Raw genomic sequence first — 22,649 nt, forward strand, 5'->3', positions numbered from 1 at the left:
TAATATTAAAATGGAAACATTTATAACAATAGAATAGATGTGAACTAAAAGTATGTTAAAAATGAATATGATAATATTTTTTTGGTGATGGGGAGGGTATGGGGTACTGCGATGGCACAGTAGATAGCGCTGACGCCTCACAGTGAGAAGGTTGCTGGTTCGAGCCTCGGCTGGTCAGTTGCCGTTTCTGTGTGGAGTTTGCATGTTCTCCCCATGATTATGTGGGTTTCCTCTGGGTGCTGCAGTTTCCCCCACAGTCCAAAGACATCTGCTATAAGTGAATTGGGTAAGCTAAATTGTCTGTATGGGTTTTTCCCTGGGATGGGTTGCGGCTGGAAGGGCATCTGCTGCATAAAACATAGACTGGATAATGAATTGGTGGTTCATTCCGCTGTGGCGACTCCTAGATAAATAAAGGCACTAAGCCGAAAAGAAAATGAATCAATTAATACATTTTTGGGGGTCAAAGCTTACTTTACCTCAAGAATGGGATGGGTGTGGAATAATTTCTGACTAATATTAAAAACGCCGTCATTTTTCACAGCCTCTTTTGCCCAATCTATAAATCGCTTCTGCGCCTTTAAGAGACCTGTCTGAATGTACTGGTAAATAGTGCGCATGCTTGAAAATAGAGGAAGTCGGTAATGGTGACGGATGATGTGGACGTGAAACGGTTGAGAGCATCAGCGTGTCTTCAAGGAAGAGGAAAAAAAACATATAAACTCTTTAAGACGGACTCACGGATATGACGCGGGTATTTTGAGAGGTGTCTGAGTTTCTCTGGACACAGACCGAACACGCACTGTCCACGATGATGGCAGAATGCGACCCCACCGACGGCGAGCCGGGGAACGGCAGCGGAGATTCAACACCGGAGACGAACTTTCTCTCTTCGGAGGTGCCGGCTGTGTTATTTGAAAAAACCCGGTCGGCACCGTCGTTGGGACTCTCGTTGAGCCCCGGAGCAGCTGTCCGGATTTCGGACTCGACGGAAAGCGTGTTGACGGAGCTGGAAGCTGACGGGTCCGGCGAAGAGGCGCTCCTGTTACCGGGACCAGCCGGGAGCCTCTCACCTCGAGCTGGAAAAGAGAAAAGGACCCGGAGGAACATGCTCAGCTCATCATCCGATAATCTAGCATCTCCAGGTGAGATGTATGAGCTGGATATCCTAATCTCATAAACTGATTAACATACATTCTGCCTCAAGCTAGGTGTCTTTACGCACTTCCACACCTTTTGTTTTGCTTCCCTAACAAAAAGCATTATATCGAGGTATAGAATTGCAAATAACACGGTTCGTTACTTGCGTTACTTTTAACACAACACCATTCACATAATAGTTATTTATTAAATCTCTCACTTTTGACCACGCCTTTAAGTAAAGTCACCCCTCTTAAATGACAGCCACTTTTCTTCACTTGTTGTTTCGTTTTTTAATCTGAATTCAGTCAAGGAAGAACACTAGAGACCCTTCTGCATTAGTTTCCATAGCAACCACCCTTCTTCTGTTTTCTGTAGCATGCAGCTTCAAAAAAACAAACAACTTAAAAGCTCATCATTTACCTTGGGGAAGTTTTTTTTCAGAGATTGGAGTGCTTTTGCCATGTTTAATAGCATTTAAAGGCAGCATTGGCTGAGAAATGAAAATTCTCTTGAGTTTGGTCATTTGAGTGATGCTGCACCACACAGGTGTGAGTAACTGTTTTTATTAAGTGTTTGCTGTTCATCATGTCCACAATTTACCACACATATTCAGATGGTCAAAACGGGAGAGAAAATAACCAATTACTAGGGCCAGACAGAATCTGCTGACATTTTTTTTTTTTTTTTACTATTTCTGTCGAGAATTTTGTAAAAAAAAATAGCTGATTTATGCTGAATTATTAAGTATCGTAACTAAAAACATTATATATGAAGTAAAAAAAAAAGCTTTTTAACTTTTTTTTATTTAATGTTAAAAATGCAAATCCATCTAGATGCACTTATTAGGTAAACAAAGCAAGTCTCATATATTATCTTTACTAAAAGACAGAAACTATTACTTTAAAAACTGTAGTGTAAATAAATCCAATGAGCACTTTCATATTAGTCAATATTATTTCTGAAATTAGTTTAAAACTGAATAAATATAAATTTACGCAAATCAACACAGGTAAAAAATAGACTCAATGATGGACTAAAAATCTGCGGATTAGGTCTACCTGTTACTTGCGAATTATGACGTTGATTTATGTTTTTAAAAAAAATAAGTTTTGTGATGGAACTTTTTCAGAGAGAGGAGTGATTTAGCAATGTTTAATACCATTTAAAGGCATCATGGACTGAGAAATTAAAATTCCTTTGAGTTTGGTCATTTGAGCAATGTTTCACCACGCAGGTGTGAGTAACTGTTTTTATTAAGTGTTTGCTATTCATCATGTCCAAAATTTACCACACATATTCAGATGGTCAGAACGGGAGAAAAAATAACCAATTACTATGGCCAGACAGAATCTGCTGATATTTTTTGCTATTTTTGCCGAGAATTTTGTAAAAAAAAAATCTGCGGATTTATGCTGAATTATTTTGGAAGTATCGTAACTAAAAATGTAATATATGAAATAATAATAGCTTTTTAACTTTTAATATTTTAATACAAATCCATCTACATTCACTTATTTGGTAAACAAAGCAAGTCTCTCATGATATATATAAATAAATAAATTATTACTTTATAAGCTGTATTTTAAATAAATCAAATGAACACTTTGATATTAGTCAATATTATTACACAAATTAATTTAAAAACTGAATAAATATAAATGTACACACATTTGCACAAGTAAATAAATACTCAATGATGGGCTAAAAATTTGCAAATTGGGCCTACCTATTACTATAATCATACTATGATCATTATATTGATGATTGACAATTATATATTGATATTATAAATTGATTAAAGTTTTGCTAAAGTAAAGATCAAATGCTTAATATAATTATTTGGCTATCACAACCATGTGTAATCTAATAGGAGCTGTAGAGAAATTCTTATTTAAAACATTGTAACATTGTCTTTACATATGCCTGTGAGCCCCTTCTTGGGATCCTTTTGCACACAAATGTTGTCTGTGTGTAAACTGATCATTCTCCAGAGAATTTAAGCAATATGTTATGCACACAGACTTTTCATTTCAGTCAGCCAGCCAGCCCCAGGGCTTCCGGTGAATTGTCATCCCATACATTGTTTATCCAAATGGTACTTGTGCTAATCCTGGATCCTGCATGTGGGGTAGTCCCAGAATTGGGAGCTTAGTTTGTCCTGTATCCCTCAACCAAAGAAGGGTCTTTTATGTAGACTTTGTCTGTAGCCCTGAAATTACAATACCAAAAAATAATAATAAAATCTAATTATTAAAACTATATGTACACTCACCAGACACTTTATTAGGTACACCTTACTAGTACTGGGTTACCCCTTTTTGCCTTGAGAACTGCCTTAATCACACAAGGCATAGATTCAACAAGGTACTACAAAGATTACTCAGAAATTTTGGTCCCTGGCTGCACATCCATGATGTGAATCTCCCATTCCACCAGATGTCAAAGGTGTTCCAATGGATTGAGTACAATTAAATTACTTAACTCATTGTCATCCTCAGGAAACCAGTCTGAGATGATTCATGGATTATGACATGGTGTGTTATCCTGCCGGAAGTAGCCATCAGAAGATTGGTACACTGTGGTCATAAAGGGATGGTCATGGTCAGCAACAATACTCTGGTAGGCTGTGGTGTTGACATGATGCTCAATTGATGCTAAGCCCCAAAGTGTGGCAAATAAATATTCCCCACATCATTACGCCACCACCACCAGCATGAACCGTTGATAAAAGGCAGTATGAATCCATGCTTTCATGTTGTTGATGCCAAATTCTGACCTGACCATCCCAATATCGCAGCAGAAAATTTAAATTGAGACTCATCAGACCAGGCAACATTTTTTCTAGTGTCCACTTTTGTTGAGCCTGTGCTAATTTAGCTTTATATGACAGCAATGTATCATCAGGGTTAAGCTTGTTTTGACATTTAGTGAATCACCAAGAACCCCAGTTTCAGCTCAAAATCTTCTCAAATGATTTACTAAAGAAATATTGGATGGTGAATAACTTAATTAGCAGCAAATATTTGGGCAGAGTTCTTTTATGTATAAAAAAATCATTCCACTCCCACGTGTCTTGCACTCTGTGCTGTTACTCCATCTGCTTTATCTCAGAACATGGACCGTTATGCAACCTTTTTCACAGTTCAGTTTACATGGCCTTTAAACCCGGGGCACACGTGTACAGGTGACACCAAAGCAGCTGCTGGGTGATACAGATGCAAGGCTGTTGCTGTGTGCTGCTGCTGCATGTGTTTTTACCTTTTCTTATAATGCGTCTGTTTAATAGCAGGCTCATATGAAGATGGATTAGTTGGACAGCAGAAAGACTTCCATTTTCTTTATCAGATCCATATCACAGTACAAAAGAAAAACAGAAGTTCTTACAAAATTAGCTTTTCCATTGTTTAGTTTGAAAAAAGATATTACATGTAGATTGGCAATAGATGTGCTATTTACTTAATTACTTTTTTCTATTTGTGATTTGTGTGTTTTCTAATTCTCTCTTAGGCAAGTGCTGGTAAAAGATTCTGATGGTATTGCAGCCTCATTTACCTTAAAAATATCACGGTATTGGTAAAAAAAAACACTAACTTATTTCCCATTGAACACACTATTTTATTTTAAGAAACACTTAAAATAATTTGGAAAAGTAAACTTGTCCCGATAATTAATCTTAATCTCCTGTCTTCATTAGTCTAAAAAACACTTTCTAACTTTCTGAAAGCATCATTGGATAGCTTTGAATTATCTGTATAATGTAACCCACTGCACTGTTCAGGTTCAGAGCATGCTTGGATGTTGGTGCATAAGCGATTTGTTTTTCAAATGTTTGCTGAATCATGGGCTGACCAGTAGCTTTTGATGTGTCCTTTGCTTTTGACATTCTGTTGCCATAAAAAAAAAAAAAATAAAATGGTTTTTGACAACAACAACTCAGTCTTACATACATCACAGGAATGGTATAACAGAACACATCAGCAATTTTGAAGCCGACTTTTTTCAAACCACATTAAGCCTTGAAACTAGTTATCATAGGTTATTTTTCTGTGCAAGACATGCAAATAGAACATTTTATTAAAACAAATAAGGGTTGTGTACTTTTTTTTTTTTTAACTGGTGTTAAATCAGGTCATTTTATTGACCTTATTCTTCAATGCTGAAGTGCGCTTGTTTTTGCGATTTGTTTTAGAACTTTTAAGTTTCCTATGGGAGAAATGTGACTAGGAATAATAAACTGCAGAAAGCAGTCAAACTACTTGCTCTACAAACAAGTCTGTTCATGATTAGTGAGACAAAGCTTAATTTAAAAAAATTATAAAAATCAGTTTGCAACAACGAGCAGCAAAATGTTTTTAACGTTTAAAAATGAACTGAAGTGAATGAGATCGAAAGTCTCAAGCCAAAAAGATTCCAATATGATTATTTCACCTGGCCACCATTTAAAAAAAACGAAATCAGACAATTTTGATCAGACGATCATCATCAAGAGGATGATAATGTGTTGAACGGCCATAAATGAGGTTGGTTTTGTGGTCACATTGCTTTCAAGTGAGCATGCGCATTATATCGGGTAACTAGAAAATATGCAGACTTTGTTTGATTCGGATGTTTAGAAAGGAAACCTATGAGACCGATGTTGTTCAATTTTATTTGTGGTTCCAAATATGTAATGTAATTGTAAGTTTGGCAAACAGTTTTGGAGAATTTGATGTTTCCTCATTCAGGATGCCCGAGCATACTGTCCGAGAGGTGTTTTAAAGATGGGCTGCCAAGTGAAATGACTTGCCTTATAGCAGGCATGACCAACCCTGTTCCTGGAGATCGACCTTTCTGCAGATTTCAGTTGCAACCCATGTCAAACACACCTGCCTGTAATTATCAAGTGCTGTTGAGGTCCTAATCAATTGGTTCAGGTGTGTTTGATCAGGGTTGGAGCTGAACTTTGCAGGAAGGTCGATCTCCAGGAACAGGGTTGAGCACCACTGCCTTAGAGGGACTTTGGTTGAACTGAGTATTATTTGTGTTATCTAGCAAAATATGAGCTGCAGCAGGCAGTTAAAATGTGAGGTGTGCAGGGCGCATAAGCAGCGTGCAAAACACTTGCTGCCATTAGTTAATCATTCAAAAAAGGCTCCTCGCAACGCAAAAACTTCATTTGGTGTGATTGGCCCTCATAAAGCAAAGTCAGAATTGGATTCTTACAAACCAGCAAAAAATTTAGCATTTTTTTATTATTTTATTATTTTATTTATTTAATGTTTTTTAATATTCTGACCCATTTTTATTACTCTTTAATGTCCTCAATTTTAACAGTAGTTCATTTATACGCCTGATTTCATACCTTCTAAGGGCATATACTCGCACTACTCTATCTGAACTGTGCCCAGGCCCGTTTCCCGGATCGTTTGAGAAGTGTGAGTGCTCTAAATCGGGCTCAGGCATGGTTCACTTGGCCAGCCCTGGCCCGGTTGGAAGAGGTATGCAAGAGCGCGGTTCACTTGGGCTCTGTTATGGTACGCTTGTAGTGTGAGTGCAAAGCGCGTCAGAGCTTGAAACTGAAGACGAGAAGTGACTTTTACGGGATTGTTTCATATGGATTTATTAATCATTCTTACTGTTCTATGAACGCAAACTGTCGTATATCATTAAAGACGGAAAACCCCTCACTGCACGACAGCTGCACTTTCAGCAAACCTCCTAAAACCTGCAGCATAAGGACTTTATGGTTGTTTATGAGCTTCAAAAGTGGCTGATCTGTTCGGTGAAATTTCACTGCGTTTCACTGCGTCAAACGACTAAACTGATATAAATAAAGAAATCTCCACTGTGCTGAACGAGAGCGCTTACAGCGCATCATCGATGAGGTAAGCTTGCCAAGGCCTGAATGTAATGTGAGTGCGGGCCATCGGGGGAGACGGGAGAGGGGGCAAGTGTGCTTTACCCTGGTTCAAGGCAACTGTGCATAGTGTGAGTACGCCCTAAGTCAACAAAATAAAGCAAAACAAAAAAATAAATATAAAAAAAAAAAAAAAACTTGATCCAGTAAAAACTAGTCACATAAACCTACATAAAAACTGATGTCCTTGCAGAAATTTGACACATTTCATGATGGAACAAAGAGATATAATTAGTAAAATCTAAAGCTGGTCACATAACACTTAAAAAGTAGTATTTGAATTGAGAACAAACAGAAGTGTAGTGCCATTACACAGACCTGAGTCTAATAGAAATGGGGAAATATGGGTGTTGCATTCAAAAATGTAAGATGACTAAATACTTCTATTGAAATTTTTATCAGAAGTTTAAAATTATGATAATTGTTATAAATAACATCCAGATATGTTTTGTAAGGCGTGTTTGTATTAGTGTATATATTTGCCAGCGAAGGAAAGTGTGCTTGTCTTCTCCTAAATGTTTAATGGCCATCAGAGAGGTTGTGTCCGTCTCTGCCTAATGGACTCTTCGATTTACCAAGGGAGAGCTGCCCAGAGACCATCAGCTGAGTGTTTGCATGTGTTTTACATTTTGATGCCTTGATGACCACTTAGTTTTACTGTGGACTGTGCATTTAGTGTACTGGACTTTTAAAAAGGGAAATTTTGGTGAAATAGAATCCTCCTTGGGTATAGGTGTCATGTGACGTGATTGCATGTTAGGGTTTGTTCACACTGGTTTTTATACGTGATCTTCAGTACTTACCGTCTCCGCTGTCTGTTATCTGAATCTGCTGCATCAGTTGCTATAGTAATAATGTGTGCATTTCCGAGATACCGCAAGGCTCTCTTTCAACAGCTGAGAGAGAGTGTCAAACCACTTACGGATGTGGCTTCTTACAGGTTTTCAAACACTGTTTTTTTTTGTGGTTTCAGACTACAATATTTCAGTTGCAGATGGTTCTTTCGTTCTTTCTAAAAGAAGCTTTGTTGTCTGTGTAGTTTTTGTGGTCTAAGGTACTTGTGTAGTTTACAGTGTTAATAACAGACATTCAGGCCCTCTGTAATAAACGGGATCATCTGATGTGATCATCAGCTGCCTCTACCCAGATCACATGAGTGTGTGACTTATGTAAAATGATGTACACTGTAAATAGTGATTATACTTGACTTTAAAAGTGAATAAACAAACACATCACCTTGAAAGCAACACATTGGTTTTAGTTAGAAAAAATCAGCAAACCCATTGACTTAACTTTTATAATTATGGACATGGTTTTCTCAATAATTATAAGGCACCGAGTTTACTCCAAAGGTGCAGTATGCAAGTTGACACCCAGTGATTGAACTAGGTATTGCTCCCCTGGTTCAAAACATGGAAGAGCAGGTTGCCAGATTGACAACACCAAAAAGGCTGATTTAAATCATGCTCTGAATAAAAGCAATGGCACACAATAGAAGTAATATTTTCCATATTAAAATGAGTTTTTGTCCTAACCAACACCTAAAGTTTATATTTTAGAAACAGCTTCTGTTTCTTGCAGCTGAACAACAGAAACTGACAATGATCTCCTCAGATGCACCTCATGTGCTTTCAGTGTTGGATGCTAATAGTGTGAGTTTGAATGCCATTTTACAAGGCATTTATTGCCAAAGCAGCAGCAGATAGTTTACAATAAAATAAACTGTTTGAAATTGAGCTTTAGAACTGACTCTGTGCAAGCCAACGCATTTCAGTGGTTCAGCATGCTTGTTTATTAAAGTTACAGAGGTTTAATATGTATTAATTTGATTATAAACCTTACCATTTCATTGGAGTGCAGTAGGTGCACTATTCTGTGCTTCCGAATGGCTGTATTTAATATTCTGTCGTGTTTCGTCTGGTGCAAACAGCCCAATTGATTATTACAGCACATCTTGTCATGTAGCACGTTGTTAGGACATTAGGGTACAATGTATCCTGTAATGGTTACATTTGTAATATGTATGTTATTTGCCAATCAATTACTACCTTATATGGAATCTGCATCTTAGTTTGGAGGCTGTACTGTCCACCAGAGGTCACATTTTCAGTTTTGGTCACATGGTTTGAGAGCCTTCAGGACTAAATGTATCACATGAAGGCAACCCGAGTGCTGAAATATAATTGGCTAAACTGGCATTGGGCGTGTTAAATGACTAAAACGAAGACAGAAACTATGAAATGTCTATAATTATAAATAAATAAGAAACTGGATAAAAATTCTCAGTTTGTCTAGATGTACTGGATTTGTTATAAGTATGGTTTTGAGTAAATGTATTTGTGTTTAAATTAGCATTTTTTTTTTTACGTTTCAAATAAATATGTTGTCATTTACACCAGGTGTTCCCAAACGTTTTAGCCCACGACCCCCAAAATAACAATGCCATTGACTCACGACCCCCAAATTCTTTGGAGGTGGTTATAAATATACAAATGTTGCCCACACAACAATAGGCCTATATAAATACAACCATATTGACAACAAAAAAGTGCAACAGTCTAACAGCCATAGAGTTTTTTTATAGTCATTTATTAATTGTTTTAATTTAATTTTAACCTCACCTAATGAGTCTGGTGGACACAATGTTTTCAGCACAACTCTATTCTTGATTTAATTTTGGAGACCATCAATCAGAGTTCATCCTCAGCGTTCAGTTGTGGCCTGTATTTATTTTTAATGTATTTGATTGCTATAAAGAGGTTTAACCTAGTGATATAAAATCTTAAATAATTGAAAGGCTGATGGCTTTCATGGTTTGCATGATGATTTTTTTAATGGAACTATTAACTATTTTTATCTTCTGTGGTTCATGGATAAAATATGTTAATTCTAATAGTTTAATGAAATTAAATTAAAATAATAAAAAAGAGAGACAGAAACATGCTTTAATATATATTCAAGTCAGCTCTTTAAAATGCATTTACAGAATTAACAATAAAAATTTCAGCTTTGTTATTTCAGCTTTTTGTTTTTAGCTTGCTCAGATATTATAGGCTATTAGCTGTGTTCTGTTTAGTTAGCTTTTTTTCATCAATTTTCCAAAAATAATTATAAGAACCCACATTTAAGTTGACAGTTTGTAGTACAGCAAATGCAGTTTTAGCATTTAGATGAGTCACTGCTATTGAACCTTTCATCAAGCGTCTATTTTTTTCAGCTTTTTTTGTACTTCAGATATTCCCAGTGCTCTTTTAATTTCTCATTTTGAAAGCTGGTTTGCAGACAGAGCTGAAGCGTTTGACTAAATTGCATGCTCACCAGTGATTCAACTTTAAAACTTGGATTTCGTTCAATTTTGTTCCACATAAAAATGGCCTTGAGCATGAATTTCGCTCTGATGGAAAATATTAAAAGAAAATCATTCCCCGTACGGCCTGCTGTATGGCCTTTTGAGATGAGGGTGCTTATGTTACATACATATGCATGCGCACAAGCTATGTATTTGCAGCACAGTGCATTTAAATCACGTTGTGTTTGTGCATATAGGTAATAGCAGTGGAGAATTCAACCATTTCCCAGAAGACCCAGAGTTCGGGGAGATTATCCAGAGGGCCGAACAGGCCATAGAAAACGGCGTCTTTCCTGAACGCATCTCACAAGGATCTAGTGGAAGTTACTTTGTCAAGGATCCTAAAGGGGTACGTGTTCTTTACTGTGAAGTGTTCAGATTGTCCCTAAGAAAACTTGTTTAGGATTAAGTGTCTAAAATTAGCATTTTCTGTGCCAATTAATAGATTATTTCATTACCTTTAAAGTGAGAAAACTGAAGATGAGCATAGGAGGCTGCGAAAAATGCAAATTGTAGGAGAAAATTTAGATGGCACTTGGAGGTTTTTGCATCTGATGTCTTCACATACAACAGAGAAACAGAAATATTGACTATAGCAAGTTCCTTCTAAACATAATATATATAGATTAGGATGACTTGGTAGGTTTATAATGAGCACTATGCATGCACATCACGTTATTGTGCAGTTTACATGCAGCATCATGCTTTCGTGTTCACTGTTAGATTATGTATGCATGATCAGCTCTCACAACACAACCCTATTAATGCATGAACATGTAACGTTTAGATTCTTTTTTTTTCACAAAACATTTTATAATATAAATCATAGTGGCTGTGTTTATATCAAGCTGTCTCACAATGTGAGTTTTCCTGACGCCTATATCTTCTCTCATTTAGAAAATCATTGGGGTATTCAAACCAAAATCAGAGGAGCCTTATGGTCACTTAAACCCAAAATGGACCAAATACTTCCATAAGGTTTGCTGCCCGTGCTGTTTTGGCCGTGGCTGCCTCATTCCCAATCAGGGCTACCTCTCTGAGGCAGCTGCCTCCCTTGTGGACCAAAAACTGGGTTTGTGGATTGTACCCAAAACTAAGGTGAGGATCAGCTTTACAGACATATTTAAAGAAACCTTATGAAAAAAACGTTTTGCTCTTAGGCAATGTTTACAGAATAATGATGTAGCAAAAAACGGAGAAGTTTTGCCTTTACACAACTATGTTTTTAAAATTATCAGCTTTCCAGGGTTCCTATGCTTCTTGAATGGGGATGCAACCGTTACCCGATTTCACTGTTAACCTTGCTTTAATTCGTCACTGTTAATTAATCGTAAAGGTTGCTCAACACCACGGAATAAAACTGCTGGAACTAAAAGTTTTGCCAACTGTGCACTAGTTTGAAGGTCCGAGGTTTGTACACCGAGGTTTATACCCACACATGCACTCTGGATTAAGTATAGCTGAGCTGAGGCAGTTAACTAAGGGCCATTCACGTATTGCGTCTTTTACGCATGCAAGTTCGTTATTTCCAATGGAGGCGTGCGGCTTGCATGGTCCTATTGGGCGTGAGGCGTGAGCACTCTCAGTTTCCATGCGCACCTAGTTGAAAGAATGCCATGAGCGCACCTCAAGTCACTTGACAAGAATTGGACTGATCGGCTTTATACTTTGTATGTAATATACACATTTCTACTTCAAAGATAGAAAGAAAATTACAAAATGTAAAATACCAAACAGTTTAGTAATATAGGGGGCTGCTCTGTGGCACAGTTGGTAGCGCTGACGCCTCACAGCAAGAAGGTCACTGGTTCGAGCCTAAGTTGGCGGTTCATTCTCCTGTGGCGACTTCTTATTGATAAAAGGGACTAAGCCAAAAAGAAAATGAATGAAGGAATTTTGTAATATAGTTGATCAATGCTTTTTAGGCTGTTCAGCAGCCTATGACTACATTTGTTTTTAAAAGGGAAATGCTTAGCTAATATGTAGCTTAGGTTTACATTAGACATACTTTATTCTTATTCTTTTTATTTATTTAATCATTAATTGTTCTGTCATTTATTTATTGTGTAAAACTATTGTTTAAATGCCAAAACTTTTTTGTCCAGAGAGAAATGGACTATTGTTTGTTTGTTTTTATTATTATTATTATTTTGTGCTGTATAATCTGGTTACTGAGCCACAATAAAAACACTTTAAAATATTTTACATGCTATTTTTTTTTCTAAACTAGTAGTGTTCTGAAATTAATGATTGCATTGTGAAACCGTGATTATTCTTCAGACTATAATTGTGTAACCAAAATCTATAATCGTTGCATCCCTATTCTTAAAAATAGCTAAAAGTACTTTAATTTTCAGACATGTGGATTTAAGGCCTAGAAAGTACTTAAAAACACAGGTCATAGAAGTGCTTGAATTAAAATTTAAATTAAACTAGTTTACTCAATTAATAAACATGACAAATGATGCTTATTTTAACAATATTTAAGTTACCACATTTGAGCAATCACCGGTATTGAATTCAACAAATTTTAATAAAGTTCTTTAAAAATAATTTTTTTACACTGTCAGATTATTGGAAAATTACTCATTTTAATGTATGTAAATATTAAGTATAGGTTAAATTTTCAGTAAAGTAGGGGCCTTCATGACCATACATATGCTCAGGGTCTAAATTACAAAGGTTCTTGATTTAAAATTAACTTAATTTAAAAAATCCTTGATTTTGGTGTCCATGAAAGTGTAGGAACTCTGGATTTACAAATTTGTGAAAACAACCAAAAATGGCATATTATGTATGCCAGGGCAGTATTTAGTCCTGTCACTTTGTTAGTAAACAGTGCTTGTATGGAAGTGATGATGTGCAGTCAGAAGCTCAGCGCTGATTTGTATGTATAATTTGCAGTGTGTGTGTGTGTGTGTAAGATGCGTCTGTGCTGTTGGATGTAATGTGAAGTAAAACCACACTTTGCCAATGTAGCTTTAGCGAACACTTGAGCAACAACAATACTGCCGTGTACTCCACCAGTATTATGTGTTTGTGCTTGTCTTTAATCTACACCTCTATAAACACATTTTATACCGAACACAATATCATCGTTTAAGGACTTATTTTTTGTGTTTACACGGACATGACCAAGGCAAACTTCCACTTTGAAGATGTATGTGGTTTCGGACACAAAAATGCAGTTGTGTGTAGGTGAACAGGCAAAAGGTTTTTTTGGCAGAAAACATTGTTGTGTAAACAGCCCCTTTGAATTAGAAGCCTTATCTGTTGTTTTTTTTTTTTTTCCAGGTTGTACATTTGGCTAGCGAGACTTTTCACTATAATGCAATTGACCGTGCCAAATCCCGTGGTAAGAAATATGCACTTGAGAAAGTCCCCAAAGTTGGACGACGGTTTCACAGAGTTGGCCTTCCTCCAAAGGTAACAAAACACTTTATACTGTTTAATGATATAAATATACGTCTTTCAATTCTACTCTAATGTTGTTCATCCTATTTTTTTCTGTCAAATTTGTATACAATTTTTTTTTTGTTTGAAAAGGCCCGTGCACACCGAGACGTTTTTTGCTCGCATTTTCCGTCGACGTTTAATGCCTCGTAACTTAATAAAGGGCTTTAATGCGATTGTGCATACCCACGCGCAAAACGGCAGGCGCAAAAGTGTCATTTTTTAAAAAAACGCCTCATGCTTGTTTTTTTGTTTTGACGCGCGGCATCAAAACCTTCTCCACCAATCAGATAGGCACTTTAGCTCACGTGCACAGAGCTGCTGAAGTTACCGTAAACAGCACTTGGAGGCGCTCAAGCGCAAAACTGTCAATGCGAGCGCACATTGAAGAAGATGCCCAGAGGCAATATGAACGTGTAGCTGCTTATTGCACTGGTAAACAATAATCATTTCTTTATCGCTGGAGCTGCTGCTTGAACTATCCATGCTTGTTCGAGTCACCAGTAACTTTATAAACAAACGTGTGAACTTCCTCTCCTCCCCTCTTCTGTGTTATAAGCGGGTGTCAGAAGTTTAATGTTGTGCAGCGCCATCTAACGTCAAAAGAGTGATTTAGCATAGTCTTCTGCTTGACGCCAGTGAAAAGCGCTTGGGTTTGAACACTGAAAAATGCTGATAAACGCAAACTAAAAACATCCTGGTGAGTAGGAGCCCTAATTCTGGCATTGCTCTTTCGACCCATATAACGAAAGCAGAACTTTCTTCTTTTAGACAAACTAAAATTTTTAAATGTTTGACTTTCATGCTGTATAACGGTGTTGTTCAAAAACTTTCAAATAGCTGTCTTAAAACTTTTCCATACCCTGCCAATTATGAATGAATAAAATATGCCAAAAAAACTTTTAATTTGAATTGTTTTAATTTTAACATTAACCATTTTAATTTAATAACACTGAATATTATATGCCATTAAAATTGTTTTCAATTTGAATTTATAAACTTCAACTTTAGATATTCAATATTTTTAATACACATTTTTTATAGATATATTTTCAAACTTCCGATTTGTTTTTCTGAATTGCTAGACTACAGATATCCAGTTTATAAAAATACAGTTTCTAGTTTTCAAGATGCAGGAATTTGGATCATCAATATTTATAAATTCAAAACCAGAAATTCAGATTGTGAAATTCAAGAGGGAATGCTTTGATCTCTTGCAGATTGACTTTATTTTAATTTGTGGCACTTCTAAAATGATTAATCTTCTAAATAATAAATTATTGCTGAGTATGCTCAGTCAGCAGCCACTGACTTAATTTAGCATGCATACCATTTTGTGACACTAAGCCAGGGATGGGCAAACTTGATCCTCGAGGGCCGGTGTCCCTGCAGAGTTTTAATCCAACACTAGTCAAACACACCTGAACAAGCTAATCAGTGTCTTTAAGATCACAAGAATCTATAAGCAGGTGTGTTTGATTAGAGTAGGAGCTAAACTGTGCAGGACACCGGCCCTCCAGGACCGAGTTTGCCCACCCCTGCACTAAGCCCTTACAAAAGCCATAAAGATAACACAAGTTGTCAAAGGTTTCATCCTCAATTTATTCCAAATTTTCTGAAGCCGTTCCATTGTTTAATGTCATTTAAAAATTACATTTTAAATAAAATTTCTAATCAGCCCATCTCTTCACTGTACCTTTCAATCATTCCCCATTAGCTCACCATTCAAACCCAGTGTCATATTTGGTTGTGACGAGGAACACGATGAAACTCTCCAGGATGATTCCGTCTTCCTGCTATTATTTGATCAATAGATAAATGCCTGTAAATTTGCATAAAAAGGACTTTATCTTGCGAGAGTTTATTGCTCTTGCTAAATGATTCTGCTGTCTGCTGGGTGTCTGTTAGTGTGTATTCGTAGAATGTACGGATCTAACTGAAATTACAGTGACTCCATGTGACTTCAAGCGCATCATTGAGTGCGTTAATACATCGATCTTGTTCTGCCCTATCTGTCATGTGCTGTCGCCTTATTTCAAATCTTCTCTCTACATTTAAAAGAGATTTTTTTTAAGTTATGTTAAGTGCTGTCCATTCCCTTGGCTTAAAGGAATAGTTCATCCAAATTTGAACATTCTGTGACCATTTACTCACTTTTCACTTCATACAAACTGGTTTGAGTTTCTTTCTTCTGAAGAAAGTTGGAAACCAGTAACCATTGACTTCCACAGTTTTTGTGTTTCCTTTTATTGAAGTCAGTGGTTAACAGCTTAAACCTGTCTTATATATTCTTTTAGTAAAAAAATAAAAGAAATGTGTAAATATTTGGAACCAATTTTTGGTGAGTAAATGAGTAAATCTTTTTTCATTTTTGGGTGAACTATTCATTTTTAAAAACTCATTCAGGTGTAAAAGATGCCTAACAATACTTAATGCTCAGTAAAAGGCTCTTAAACTAGTTTTATAATGAACTGATTAAATTGAACTATACGAGTATGGTCTTGCTACATCTTCATCATAGAAAATTTGTCATAATGTAATTTTTAACATTTGCACCATCGTGGCTTTTGTGATAAATAATTCACTGCACAGATTAAGACAAACAAAGGTGACTTAGGGCCTACTCGCACTATGCCATCCGTACCATGCCCAGGCCCGTTTCCCAGATCGTTTGAGAAGTGTAAGTGCGCTGAATCGGGCTCAAGCACGGTTTACTTGGCCGGCCCTGGCCTGGTTGGAAGAGGTGGGCCTGAGCACGGTTCACTTGGGCTTTGGCACGGTACGCTTTGTGTGAGTGCAAAACGCGCCAAAGCCCGAAACTGAAAGCAAGACGTGACTTTAAAGGGGCTGTTTCATATGGATTTGTTAATCATTCTTACTGTTCAATGAACACAAACTGCCATAGCTTATTAAAGATGCAAACTCCTCACAGCACGACAGCTGCGCACCTTCAGCAGACCTCATCATTCCTGCAGCACGAGAGCATTATGATTGTTTATGAGCGTCAAAAGTGGCGGATCTGTTCGGCGAAGTATCTGACTGCATGTCACCGCATCCCTAAGGACTGTTTGGCGAAATATTTGACTGCATGTCACTGCATATCAAACCGACTGAAACGATATAACTAGAGAAATTTCCACTGTGCTGAGCGAGAGCGCTTCTCACTGAACAGAGCGCAGCATCGATGACATAAGCGTGCCGAGGCCTGATTGTATGTGAGTGCGGGCCGTCGGGGGAGACGGGAGGGGGGACAAGCGTGCTTTGGCCCGGTTCGAGGCAACTGTACATAGTGTGAGTATGGCCTTAGCATGTTTGTAACCAATTGTTCTTGATATTAAACTTGCCTTGACATGTCATTGCCAGGCTTCTGCTGGTAGCAAATGTTCTTGTTACAATGAATTGCTGAAGTTTTATCATAATATGATGCATGATTACAACAATGACCTAAACTGCAAAAGCTAAGATTACTTGTGTTATCTTGAGTTGTGTTTTGCTTTTTTTTTTATATATACATGTTCAGAATAAACAAATGTTTTGATCAAAGTAAATTGCAAAAAGATAAGGTACAATAACTATTGTGAAGTGAACTTAGCTATCAACTTCATTTAATAAAACCATTACGACTTTTGAATTAAATGCATTATTAGTTAACTAAAGGCTGATTTATATTTCTGCGTAATACATTTGGTCTGGCAAATAAAAGTCTTCACACGGTCACATACTCCTCGCCGTGGCCATTGCAGATGCGCACCTCTCAAAAATGTAACTACATGTTGCAACGATGCGTTGCACAAGCTTTGTCATTTGTCGACTTGGTTGTGCTGACGAGTGTTGGCAGAGGTGAGAGCCGTGCGAGCCTGTTGGAGCGAGTGTTTACAAGTGTCGAGTCCGGTAAAAGAGCTCCAGATGGTAACATTTGTTTTGTGTTTACCTTATGATTAAAATTGTTGCACGTCCGTCGGTTCCCGCCTCAGAATAAGTAAGTTTTAGCTACTTGTACAGTTAGGTAACGTAAAAAAACAATTAAACCCCAGCGAAGAAACTCGACACAGAGGAACAAAAATCTCAGTGTCAACTAGAGCTGCACAATTAATCGAAAAAAGATCGCGGTCACGATTCGACCCCCTTGACGATCTTAATCCAGCATTGCTACGATTCTGCCAATCATATTTTCAAGTTCAGGAGAGAAGCAGAGGTGGCTACACGAGTCTTTTTTTTTATATAGCCGCACGCCAAGTATGAACAGCACTTAGCAGTGAAAATGAAACCGAAAGTGTGCACATCATTTAAATAATCATATCGCATTTTAGAGTTATGATTGCGACAAGCATTTAAAAAGTTCTTTTATAGCAAACGCACAGTTGAGCATGAAAATAATTGTTTACAGTGTCAGTATAACTACTCTAGCCTATATATTGTTGATTTTACCAGTGAATTAAATGGTCTAAAAATGTTGTCAATGACAAATTGCAAGTATATATCTCAAACATAATTCAACATCAGAATTATTATAAGTAGAATAGAATTATTTATAGAAACCAGTAGACCTACACATAATATTAATATTGTTTTTTACCATATGTTTGAGACAAAAACATAATCTCATAATAAGCTTAATTTTACATCTACAGAATCGTGAGAAAATCGTGATCTTTATTTTAAGTAAAAAAAATGTAGATTCTCAATTTAGCCAGAATTGTTCAGCTCTACTGTCGTCAAGTGTTTTGGAAGTGTTATTGCAGAGCAACACAAACAGTGAGCAAAAGTATAAATGCACGGCAACTCGCAAGGCATGAACCATGGCGATCACTTGACGCATTAACCTACAATACGACATTAACATGACCTAAGATTAATAAATGCTTTTTTTTTTTTTTTAGCCTTGCTGTACAGAGTTTGCAAACAAATTGGGTATAAATTATCTTCGTTTTCAAGCATTTTGTGCTGTGATGAACAACCAATAACAAAGTCTCTGATGTCCCTAGAGTGTGTATTTAAGTTTTCAGCTCAGTTCCAAGCAAATTAATTTGTTAAACTCGTTGAAACTGCCCCTATTACGCCCTATTTACACGGGGCGTCAGCTTCAATGCTTTCCATTCACTTTGAGTGGGTGACATCAGGCGTTGCCGAACTGCATTGTTGATTCGTCGGCACCACTTCAGTGGAGTTGCTCGCTGCAGAAGTTGGGACTTTCTCAACTTTTCAAGTGCCGACGAAAGCGTCAGCCTAGCAGATCGCTGTAAAAAACATGACCTATTCAACGTTTCCTTTCCCCGCTATATAAATCGTGATAGAACATGCACATCATTAATATTGTGGGCCTTTCACAATACTGTGAATGTTTATTTATTTAAAGGGGACCTGTTATGCAAAGATCCCTTTCAGTCAAAGCTATTAAAAGATTTTCAGCATAGTGCTGTCTTGTGTGTAGGTGGGCTCATTTCAGCTGTTTGTGGAGGGCTATCATGAAGCTGACTTCTGGCTGAGGAAGTTTGAAGCAGAGCCTCTTCCAGAGAACATGAGGAAACAGCTGCAGTCTCAGTTTGAGAGGCTGGTTGTGTTGGATTACGTTATTAGAAACACAGGTAACCATGACATTCAAGTTTATTTTCATTTCATATGAAATATAATACATTTGCTTTAAGCATCAGCCTTGGTTCTCGAATTAAATCTGAACTCGTGCATGGTAACCATAGTTTCCACTTAATCTTATTTGCAGAGTTGTTTTTTTTTACTAAAATAGACCTATGCTGAGTGATTAACTGTTTTCCCAAGATAACATTGTTTTTTTGCTCTCTTGTTGTGCTGTATCTGGTGGATTTTTCATTATCTTTTTTCATTTCCTAATTTTTCTGCTTCATGCACCATACAAATGTGCTACGGCTTTGAATATGTGTTATGACCATATAAAAGAGATGCTAATTGTTGTCTGTGCCTTTGAAAATGAAATCTGATATTTCTTTTGGCTTCTTCAGACAGAGGGAATGATAACTGGTTGATCAAGTATGAGAAGCCGGGCGATGGAGAGCTGACAGAGAAGGTGAGCTGAGGGATATTTTTAGAGCTCTTCTGTTTGCAGTGCTGGACAGAAGAAAATGCCAGGACAGAGTCATGTGCCTGCTGTTATGGAAGCTGGCCTGGAAAATGCAAGGGTTGTGTCTCTCTCTCTCTCTCTCTCTCTCTCTCTCTCTCTCTCTCTCTCTCTCTCTCTCTCTCTCTCTCTCTCTCTCTCTCTCTCTCTCTCTCTCTCTCTCTCTCTCTCTCTCTCTCTACCTCTCTCTCTCTCTCTCTCTCTCTCTCTACCTCTCTCTCTCTCTCTACCTCTCTCTCTCTCTCTCCTCTCTCTCTCCTTCTCTCTCTCTCTCTCTCTCTCTCTCTCTCTCTCTCTCTCTCTCTCTCTGTGTGTGCGCGTGTGTGGTAGTTTTTTTAGTGGTAGTTTTATTTTAATTAACTAATTTATTCGTTTATTCTTTATTTTATGTTTTATTTTAAATTAATTAATGTATTCATTATATTTTTTATTTTATTTAAAATTTATAATTGTATTAATTATATTTTATAATTTTATTTTAAATTAATGTATTTGTTCTTTATTTTTTATTTTATTATGTTTTATTTTAATTAATTAATTTATTAATTCATTTAGTATTTAATTTCATTATATTTTAAATGAATTACTTGTTTATTTTATTTATTTTTTGTATTTTATTTCCAATTTAAATTAAATAATTTATCCATTCATTCTTTTGTTTTTATTATATTGTATTTTATTTTAATTCATTTCGTTATTAATCCATTTTTGTATTATATTTTAATTAATTTATTATTTTTTGTATTTTATTTTAATTTTTTTTTTTTGCTTTTATTTTAATTAATGTATTCATTTATTTTTTACTATTTTATTTTAAATTAAATATTTTTTTTAATTTATTCTTTGTTTTATTATTCTATTTTAATTAATTTATTAATTTATTATTTTTAATATTTACTTTAATTCTGTTTTAAATTAATTAATACATTTTTTTGATTGTATTCATTTTTGTTTTTTATTTTAATTTCAATAAAATATATTTATTCATTCATTCTTTATTTTATTTTTATTTTAATTAATTTAATAATTATTCATTTTATTTTGTATTTTAATTTAAATTAATTAATTTATTTATTCATTCTTGTTTTTATTATGTTATATTTCAGTTAATTTATAATTTTGTTATAGTTATTTTTTTGTATTTTATTTTTTCATTTAATATTTCCTTTTTTGTATTTAATTTAATTTTAAATTAATTCATTTAATTTGTATTAATTAATTTGTCTAATAAATAATTTTATTTAAAATTAATTAATTTATTCATCCATTATTTTGTTATTTGTTTTTTAATTAATTTATTTATTAATAATTATTGTTTTGTGTTTTATTTTTTATTTTATTTATTTAACCATGAGAACTCATATGATATGCATGTTGTGTGGTAGTTCTTGTATTTATTTCTATTTTAAGTTGCTGCTGGGGTTACATTATGGATTTAATATTAACTGTTCGTCCCACACAACTGGTGAGTTTCTCCTCTGTGTTTCTCTGCAGGAATCTGAGTGGACTGATCCAAAAGACTCGGCCATAAAAATTGCAGCTATAGATAATGGTTTGGCCTTCCCCTTTAAACATCCTGATGAGTGGAGAGCATGTATGTATATTTTTCTTATGTTATTATATATGCATAACATTATATTTATGTTTTTTTCAGAGGTTTAGCTTGGTCATTTTGCAGGACTTCTGTTATTCTGTTATATGTCACATGATTCTTTGAGGAGAACATTTCAATGTGATGATTTGGTGTTCAAAATATTTCTTAATAAGTTTCAAAAAGGTTGTGATCCTTAATATTTTATGGAAACCTAGAAAATTATTTGATTAAATGATAAATATGACACAAAAACCTAAACAATGTCAATAGGGCTGGGTAATATTGCAAAAAAAAAATCATGATATCATGTTTCATATCATTCGATGTTGATAATTTTTTGAATATTCTTTAACAATCCATTTAGGTATTTTCCATTTTTTTTAACCAATTTATTTTAATTAAAAATTACTAAGGCAAATAGATTTAAAAGTCAAAAAAATATTTAAACAAAATATCTTATCTCTTTATAATAAACATAAGTGTTAAAAAGGCTCTTAAACTTGATAAATAAAATGTTAGAAAGTGTTTACAATAGTAAAATGCAAATGCTGAGCAATCAAAGCAAACTTCAGGGTAGATCAACATCTTTAATGCTGTCAATAATTATGATACAGTAAACCTCAAACAAAGTAAGCAAAACAAATTATGATAATCAAATCTGAGCTTTCAAGTAAAGGAACCAGCCATCATTATTCAAATACATACAGTAACATTACAAATTGTGAAGTTGAATGACTACACTACCCCCTATGCTAAAAAAATCTTTCAGATGGGGAGCTAGTGGTTGGGATGCACGAGAAAAGAAACCAAAAAGCCACTATTTACAATCTCCTTACTGCTGCTAGCCACAGTGAGCGTGTGTTTTCCTTCACCATTTTCTATCCGCTTTGTGCTCACACTGCCCTGGGGTATTTCTGTAACTAGGCGACCATCAACCGTGGTCTTAGAGGATGACAAACAGACATACCATTGCAGCAGCTCTGATGCAAGTTTATGGAGCAAAGTAAAAACCACTGTAGTGTTTGGATGCGCTGTGTTTGTCTGAGGTAATTAGTCTACCGTTATCGTGGTGTGCTCACGGCATCCGGAAAAGTTCAGATGTTTGTTAACTAGGTGTACATGG

At 35.7% G+C, this 22,649-nt stretch overlaps 1 protein-coding gene across 1 annotated transcript in view; it reads left to right on the forward strand.

Moving 5' to 3' along the window:
• Positions 1 to 647: 647 nt before the first annotated feature.
• The window catches only part of pi4k2b (phosphatidylinositol 4-kinase type 2 beta), a 26,581-nt gene continuing 4,579 nt past the window's right edge, over positions 648 to 22,649 (forward strand). Inside the window, 7 exon segments of the mRNA NM_001045485.2 lie at positions 648 to 1,145; positions 10,586 to 10,737; positions 11,286 to 11,486; positions 13,683 to 13,814; positions 19,273 to 19,426; positions 19,817 to 19,881; positions 21,427 to 21,526. Coding sequence (NP_001038950.1) covers positions 812 to 1,145; positions 10,586 to 10,737; positions 11,286 to 11,486; positions 13,683 to 13,814; positions 19,273 to 19,426; positions 19,817 to 19,881; positions 21,427 to 21,526 — 1,138 coding nt within the window. The 5' untranslated portion in view covers positions 648 to 811.

Source organism: Danio rerio, chromosome 1, assembly GCF_049306965.1.
Source record: "Danio rerio strain Tuebingen ecotype United States chromosome 1, GRCz12tu, whole genome shotgun sequence".
Classification (NCBI taxonomy): domain Eukaryota; kingdom Metazoa; phylum Chordata; class Actinopteri; order Cypriniformes; family Danionidae; genus Danio; species Danio rerio.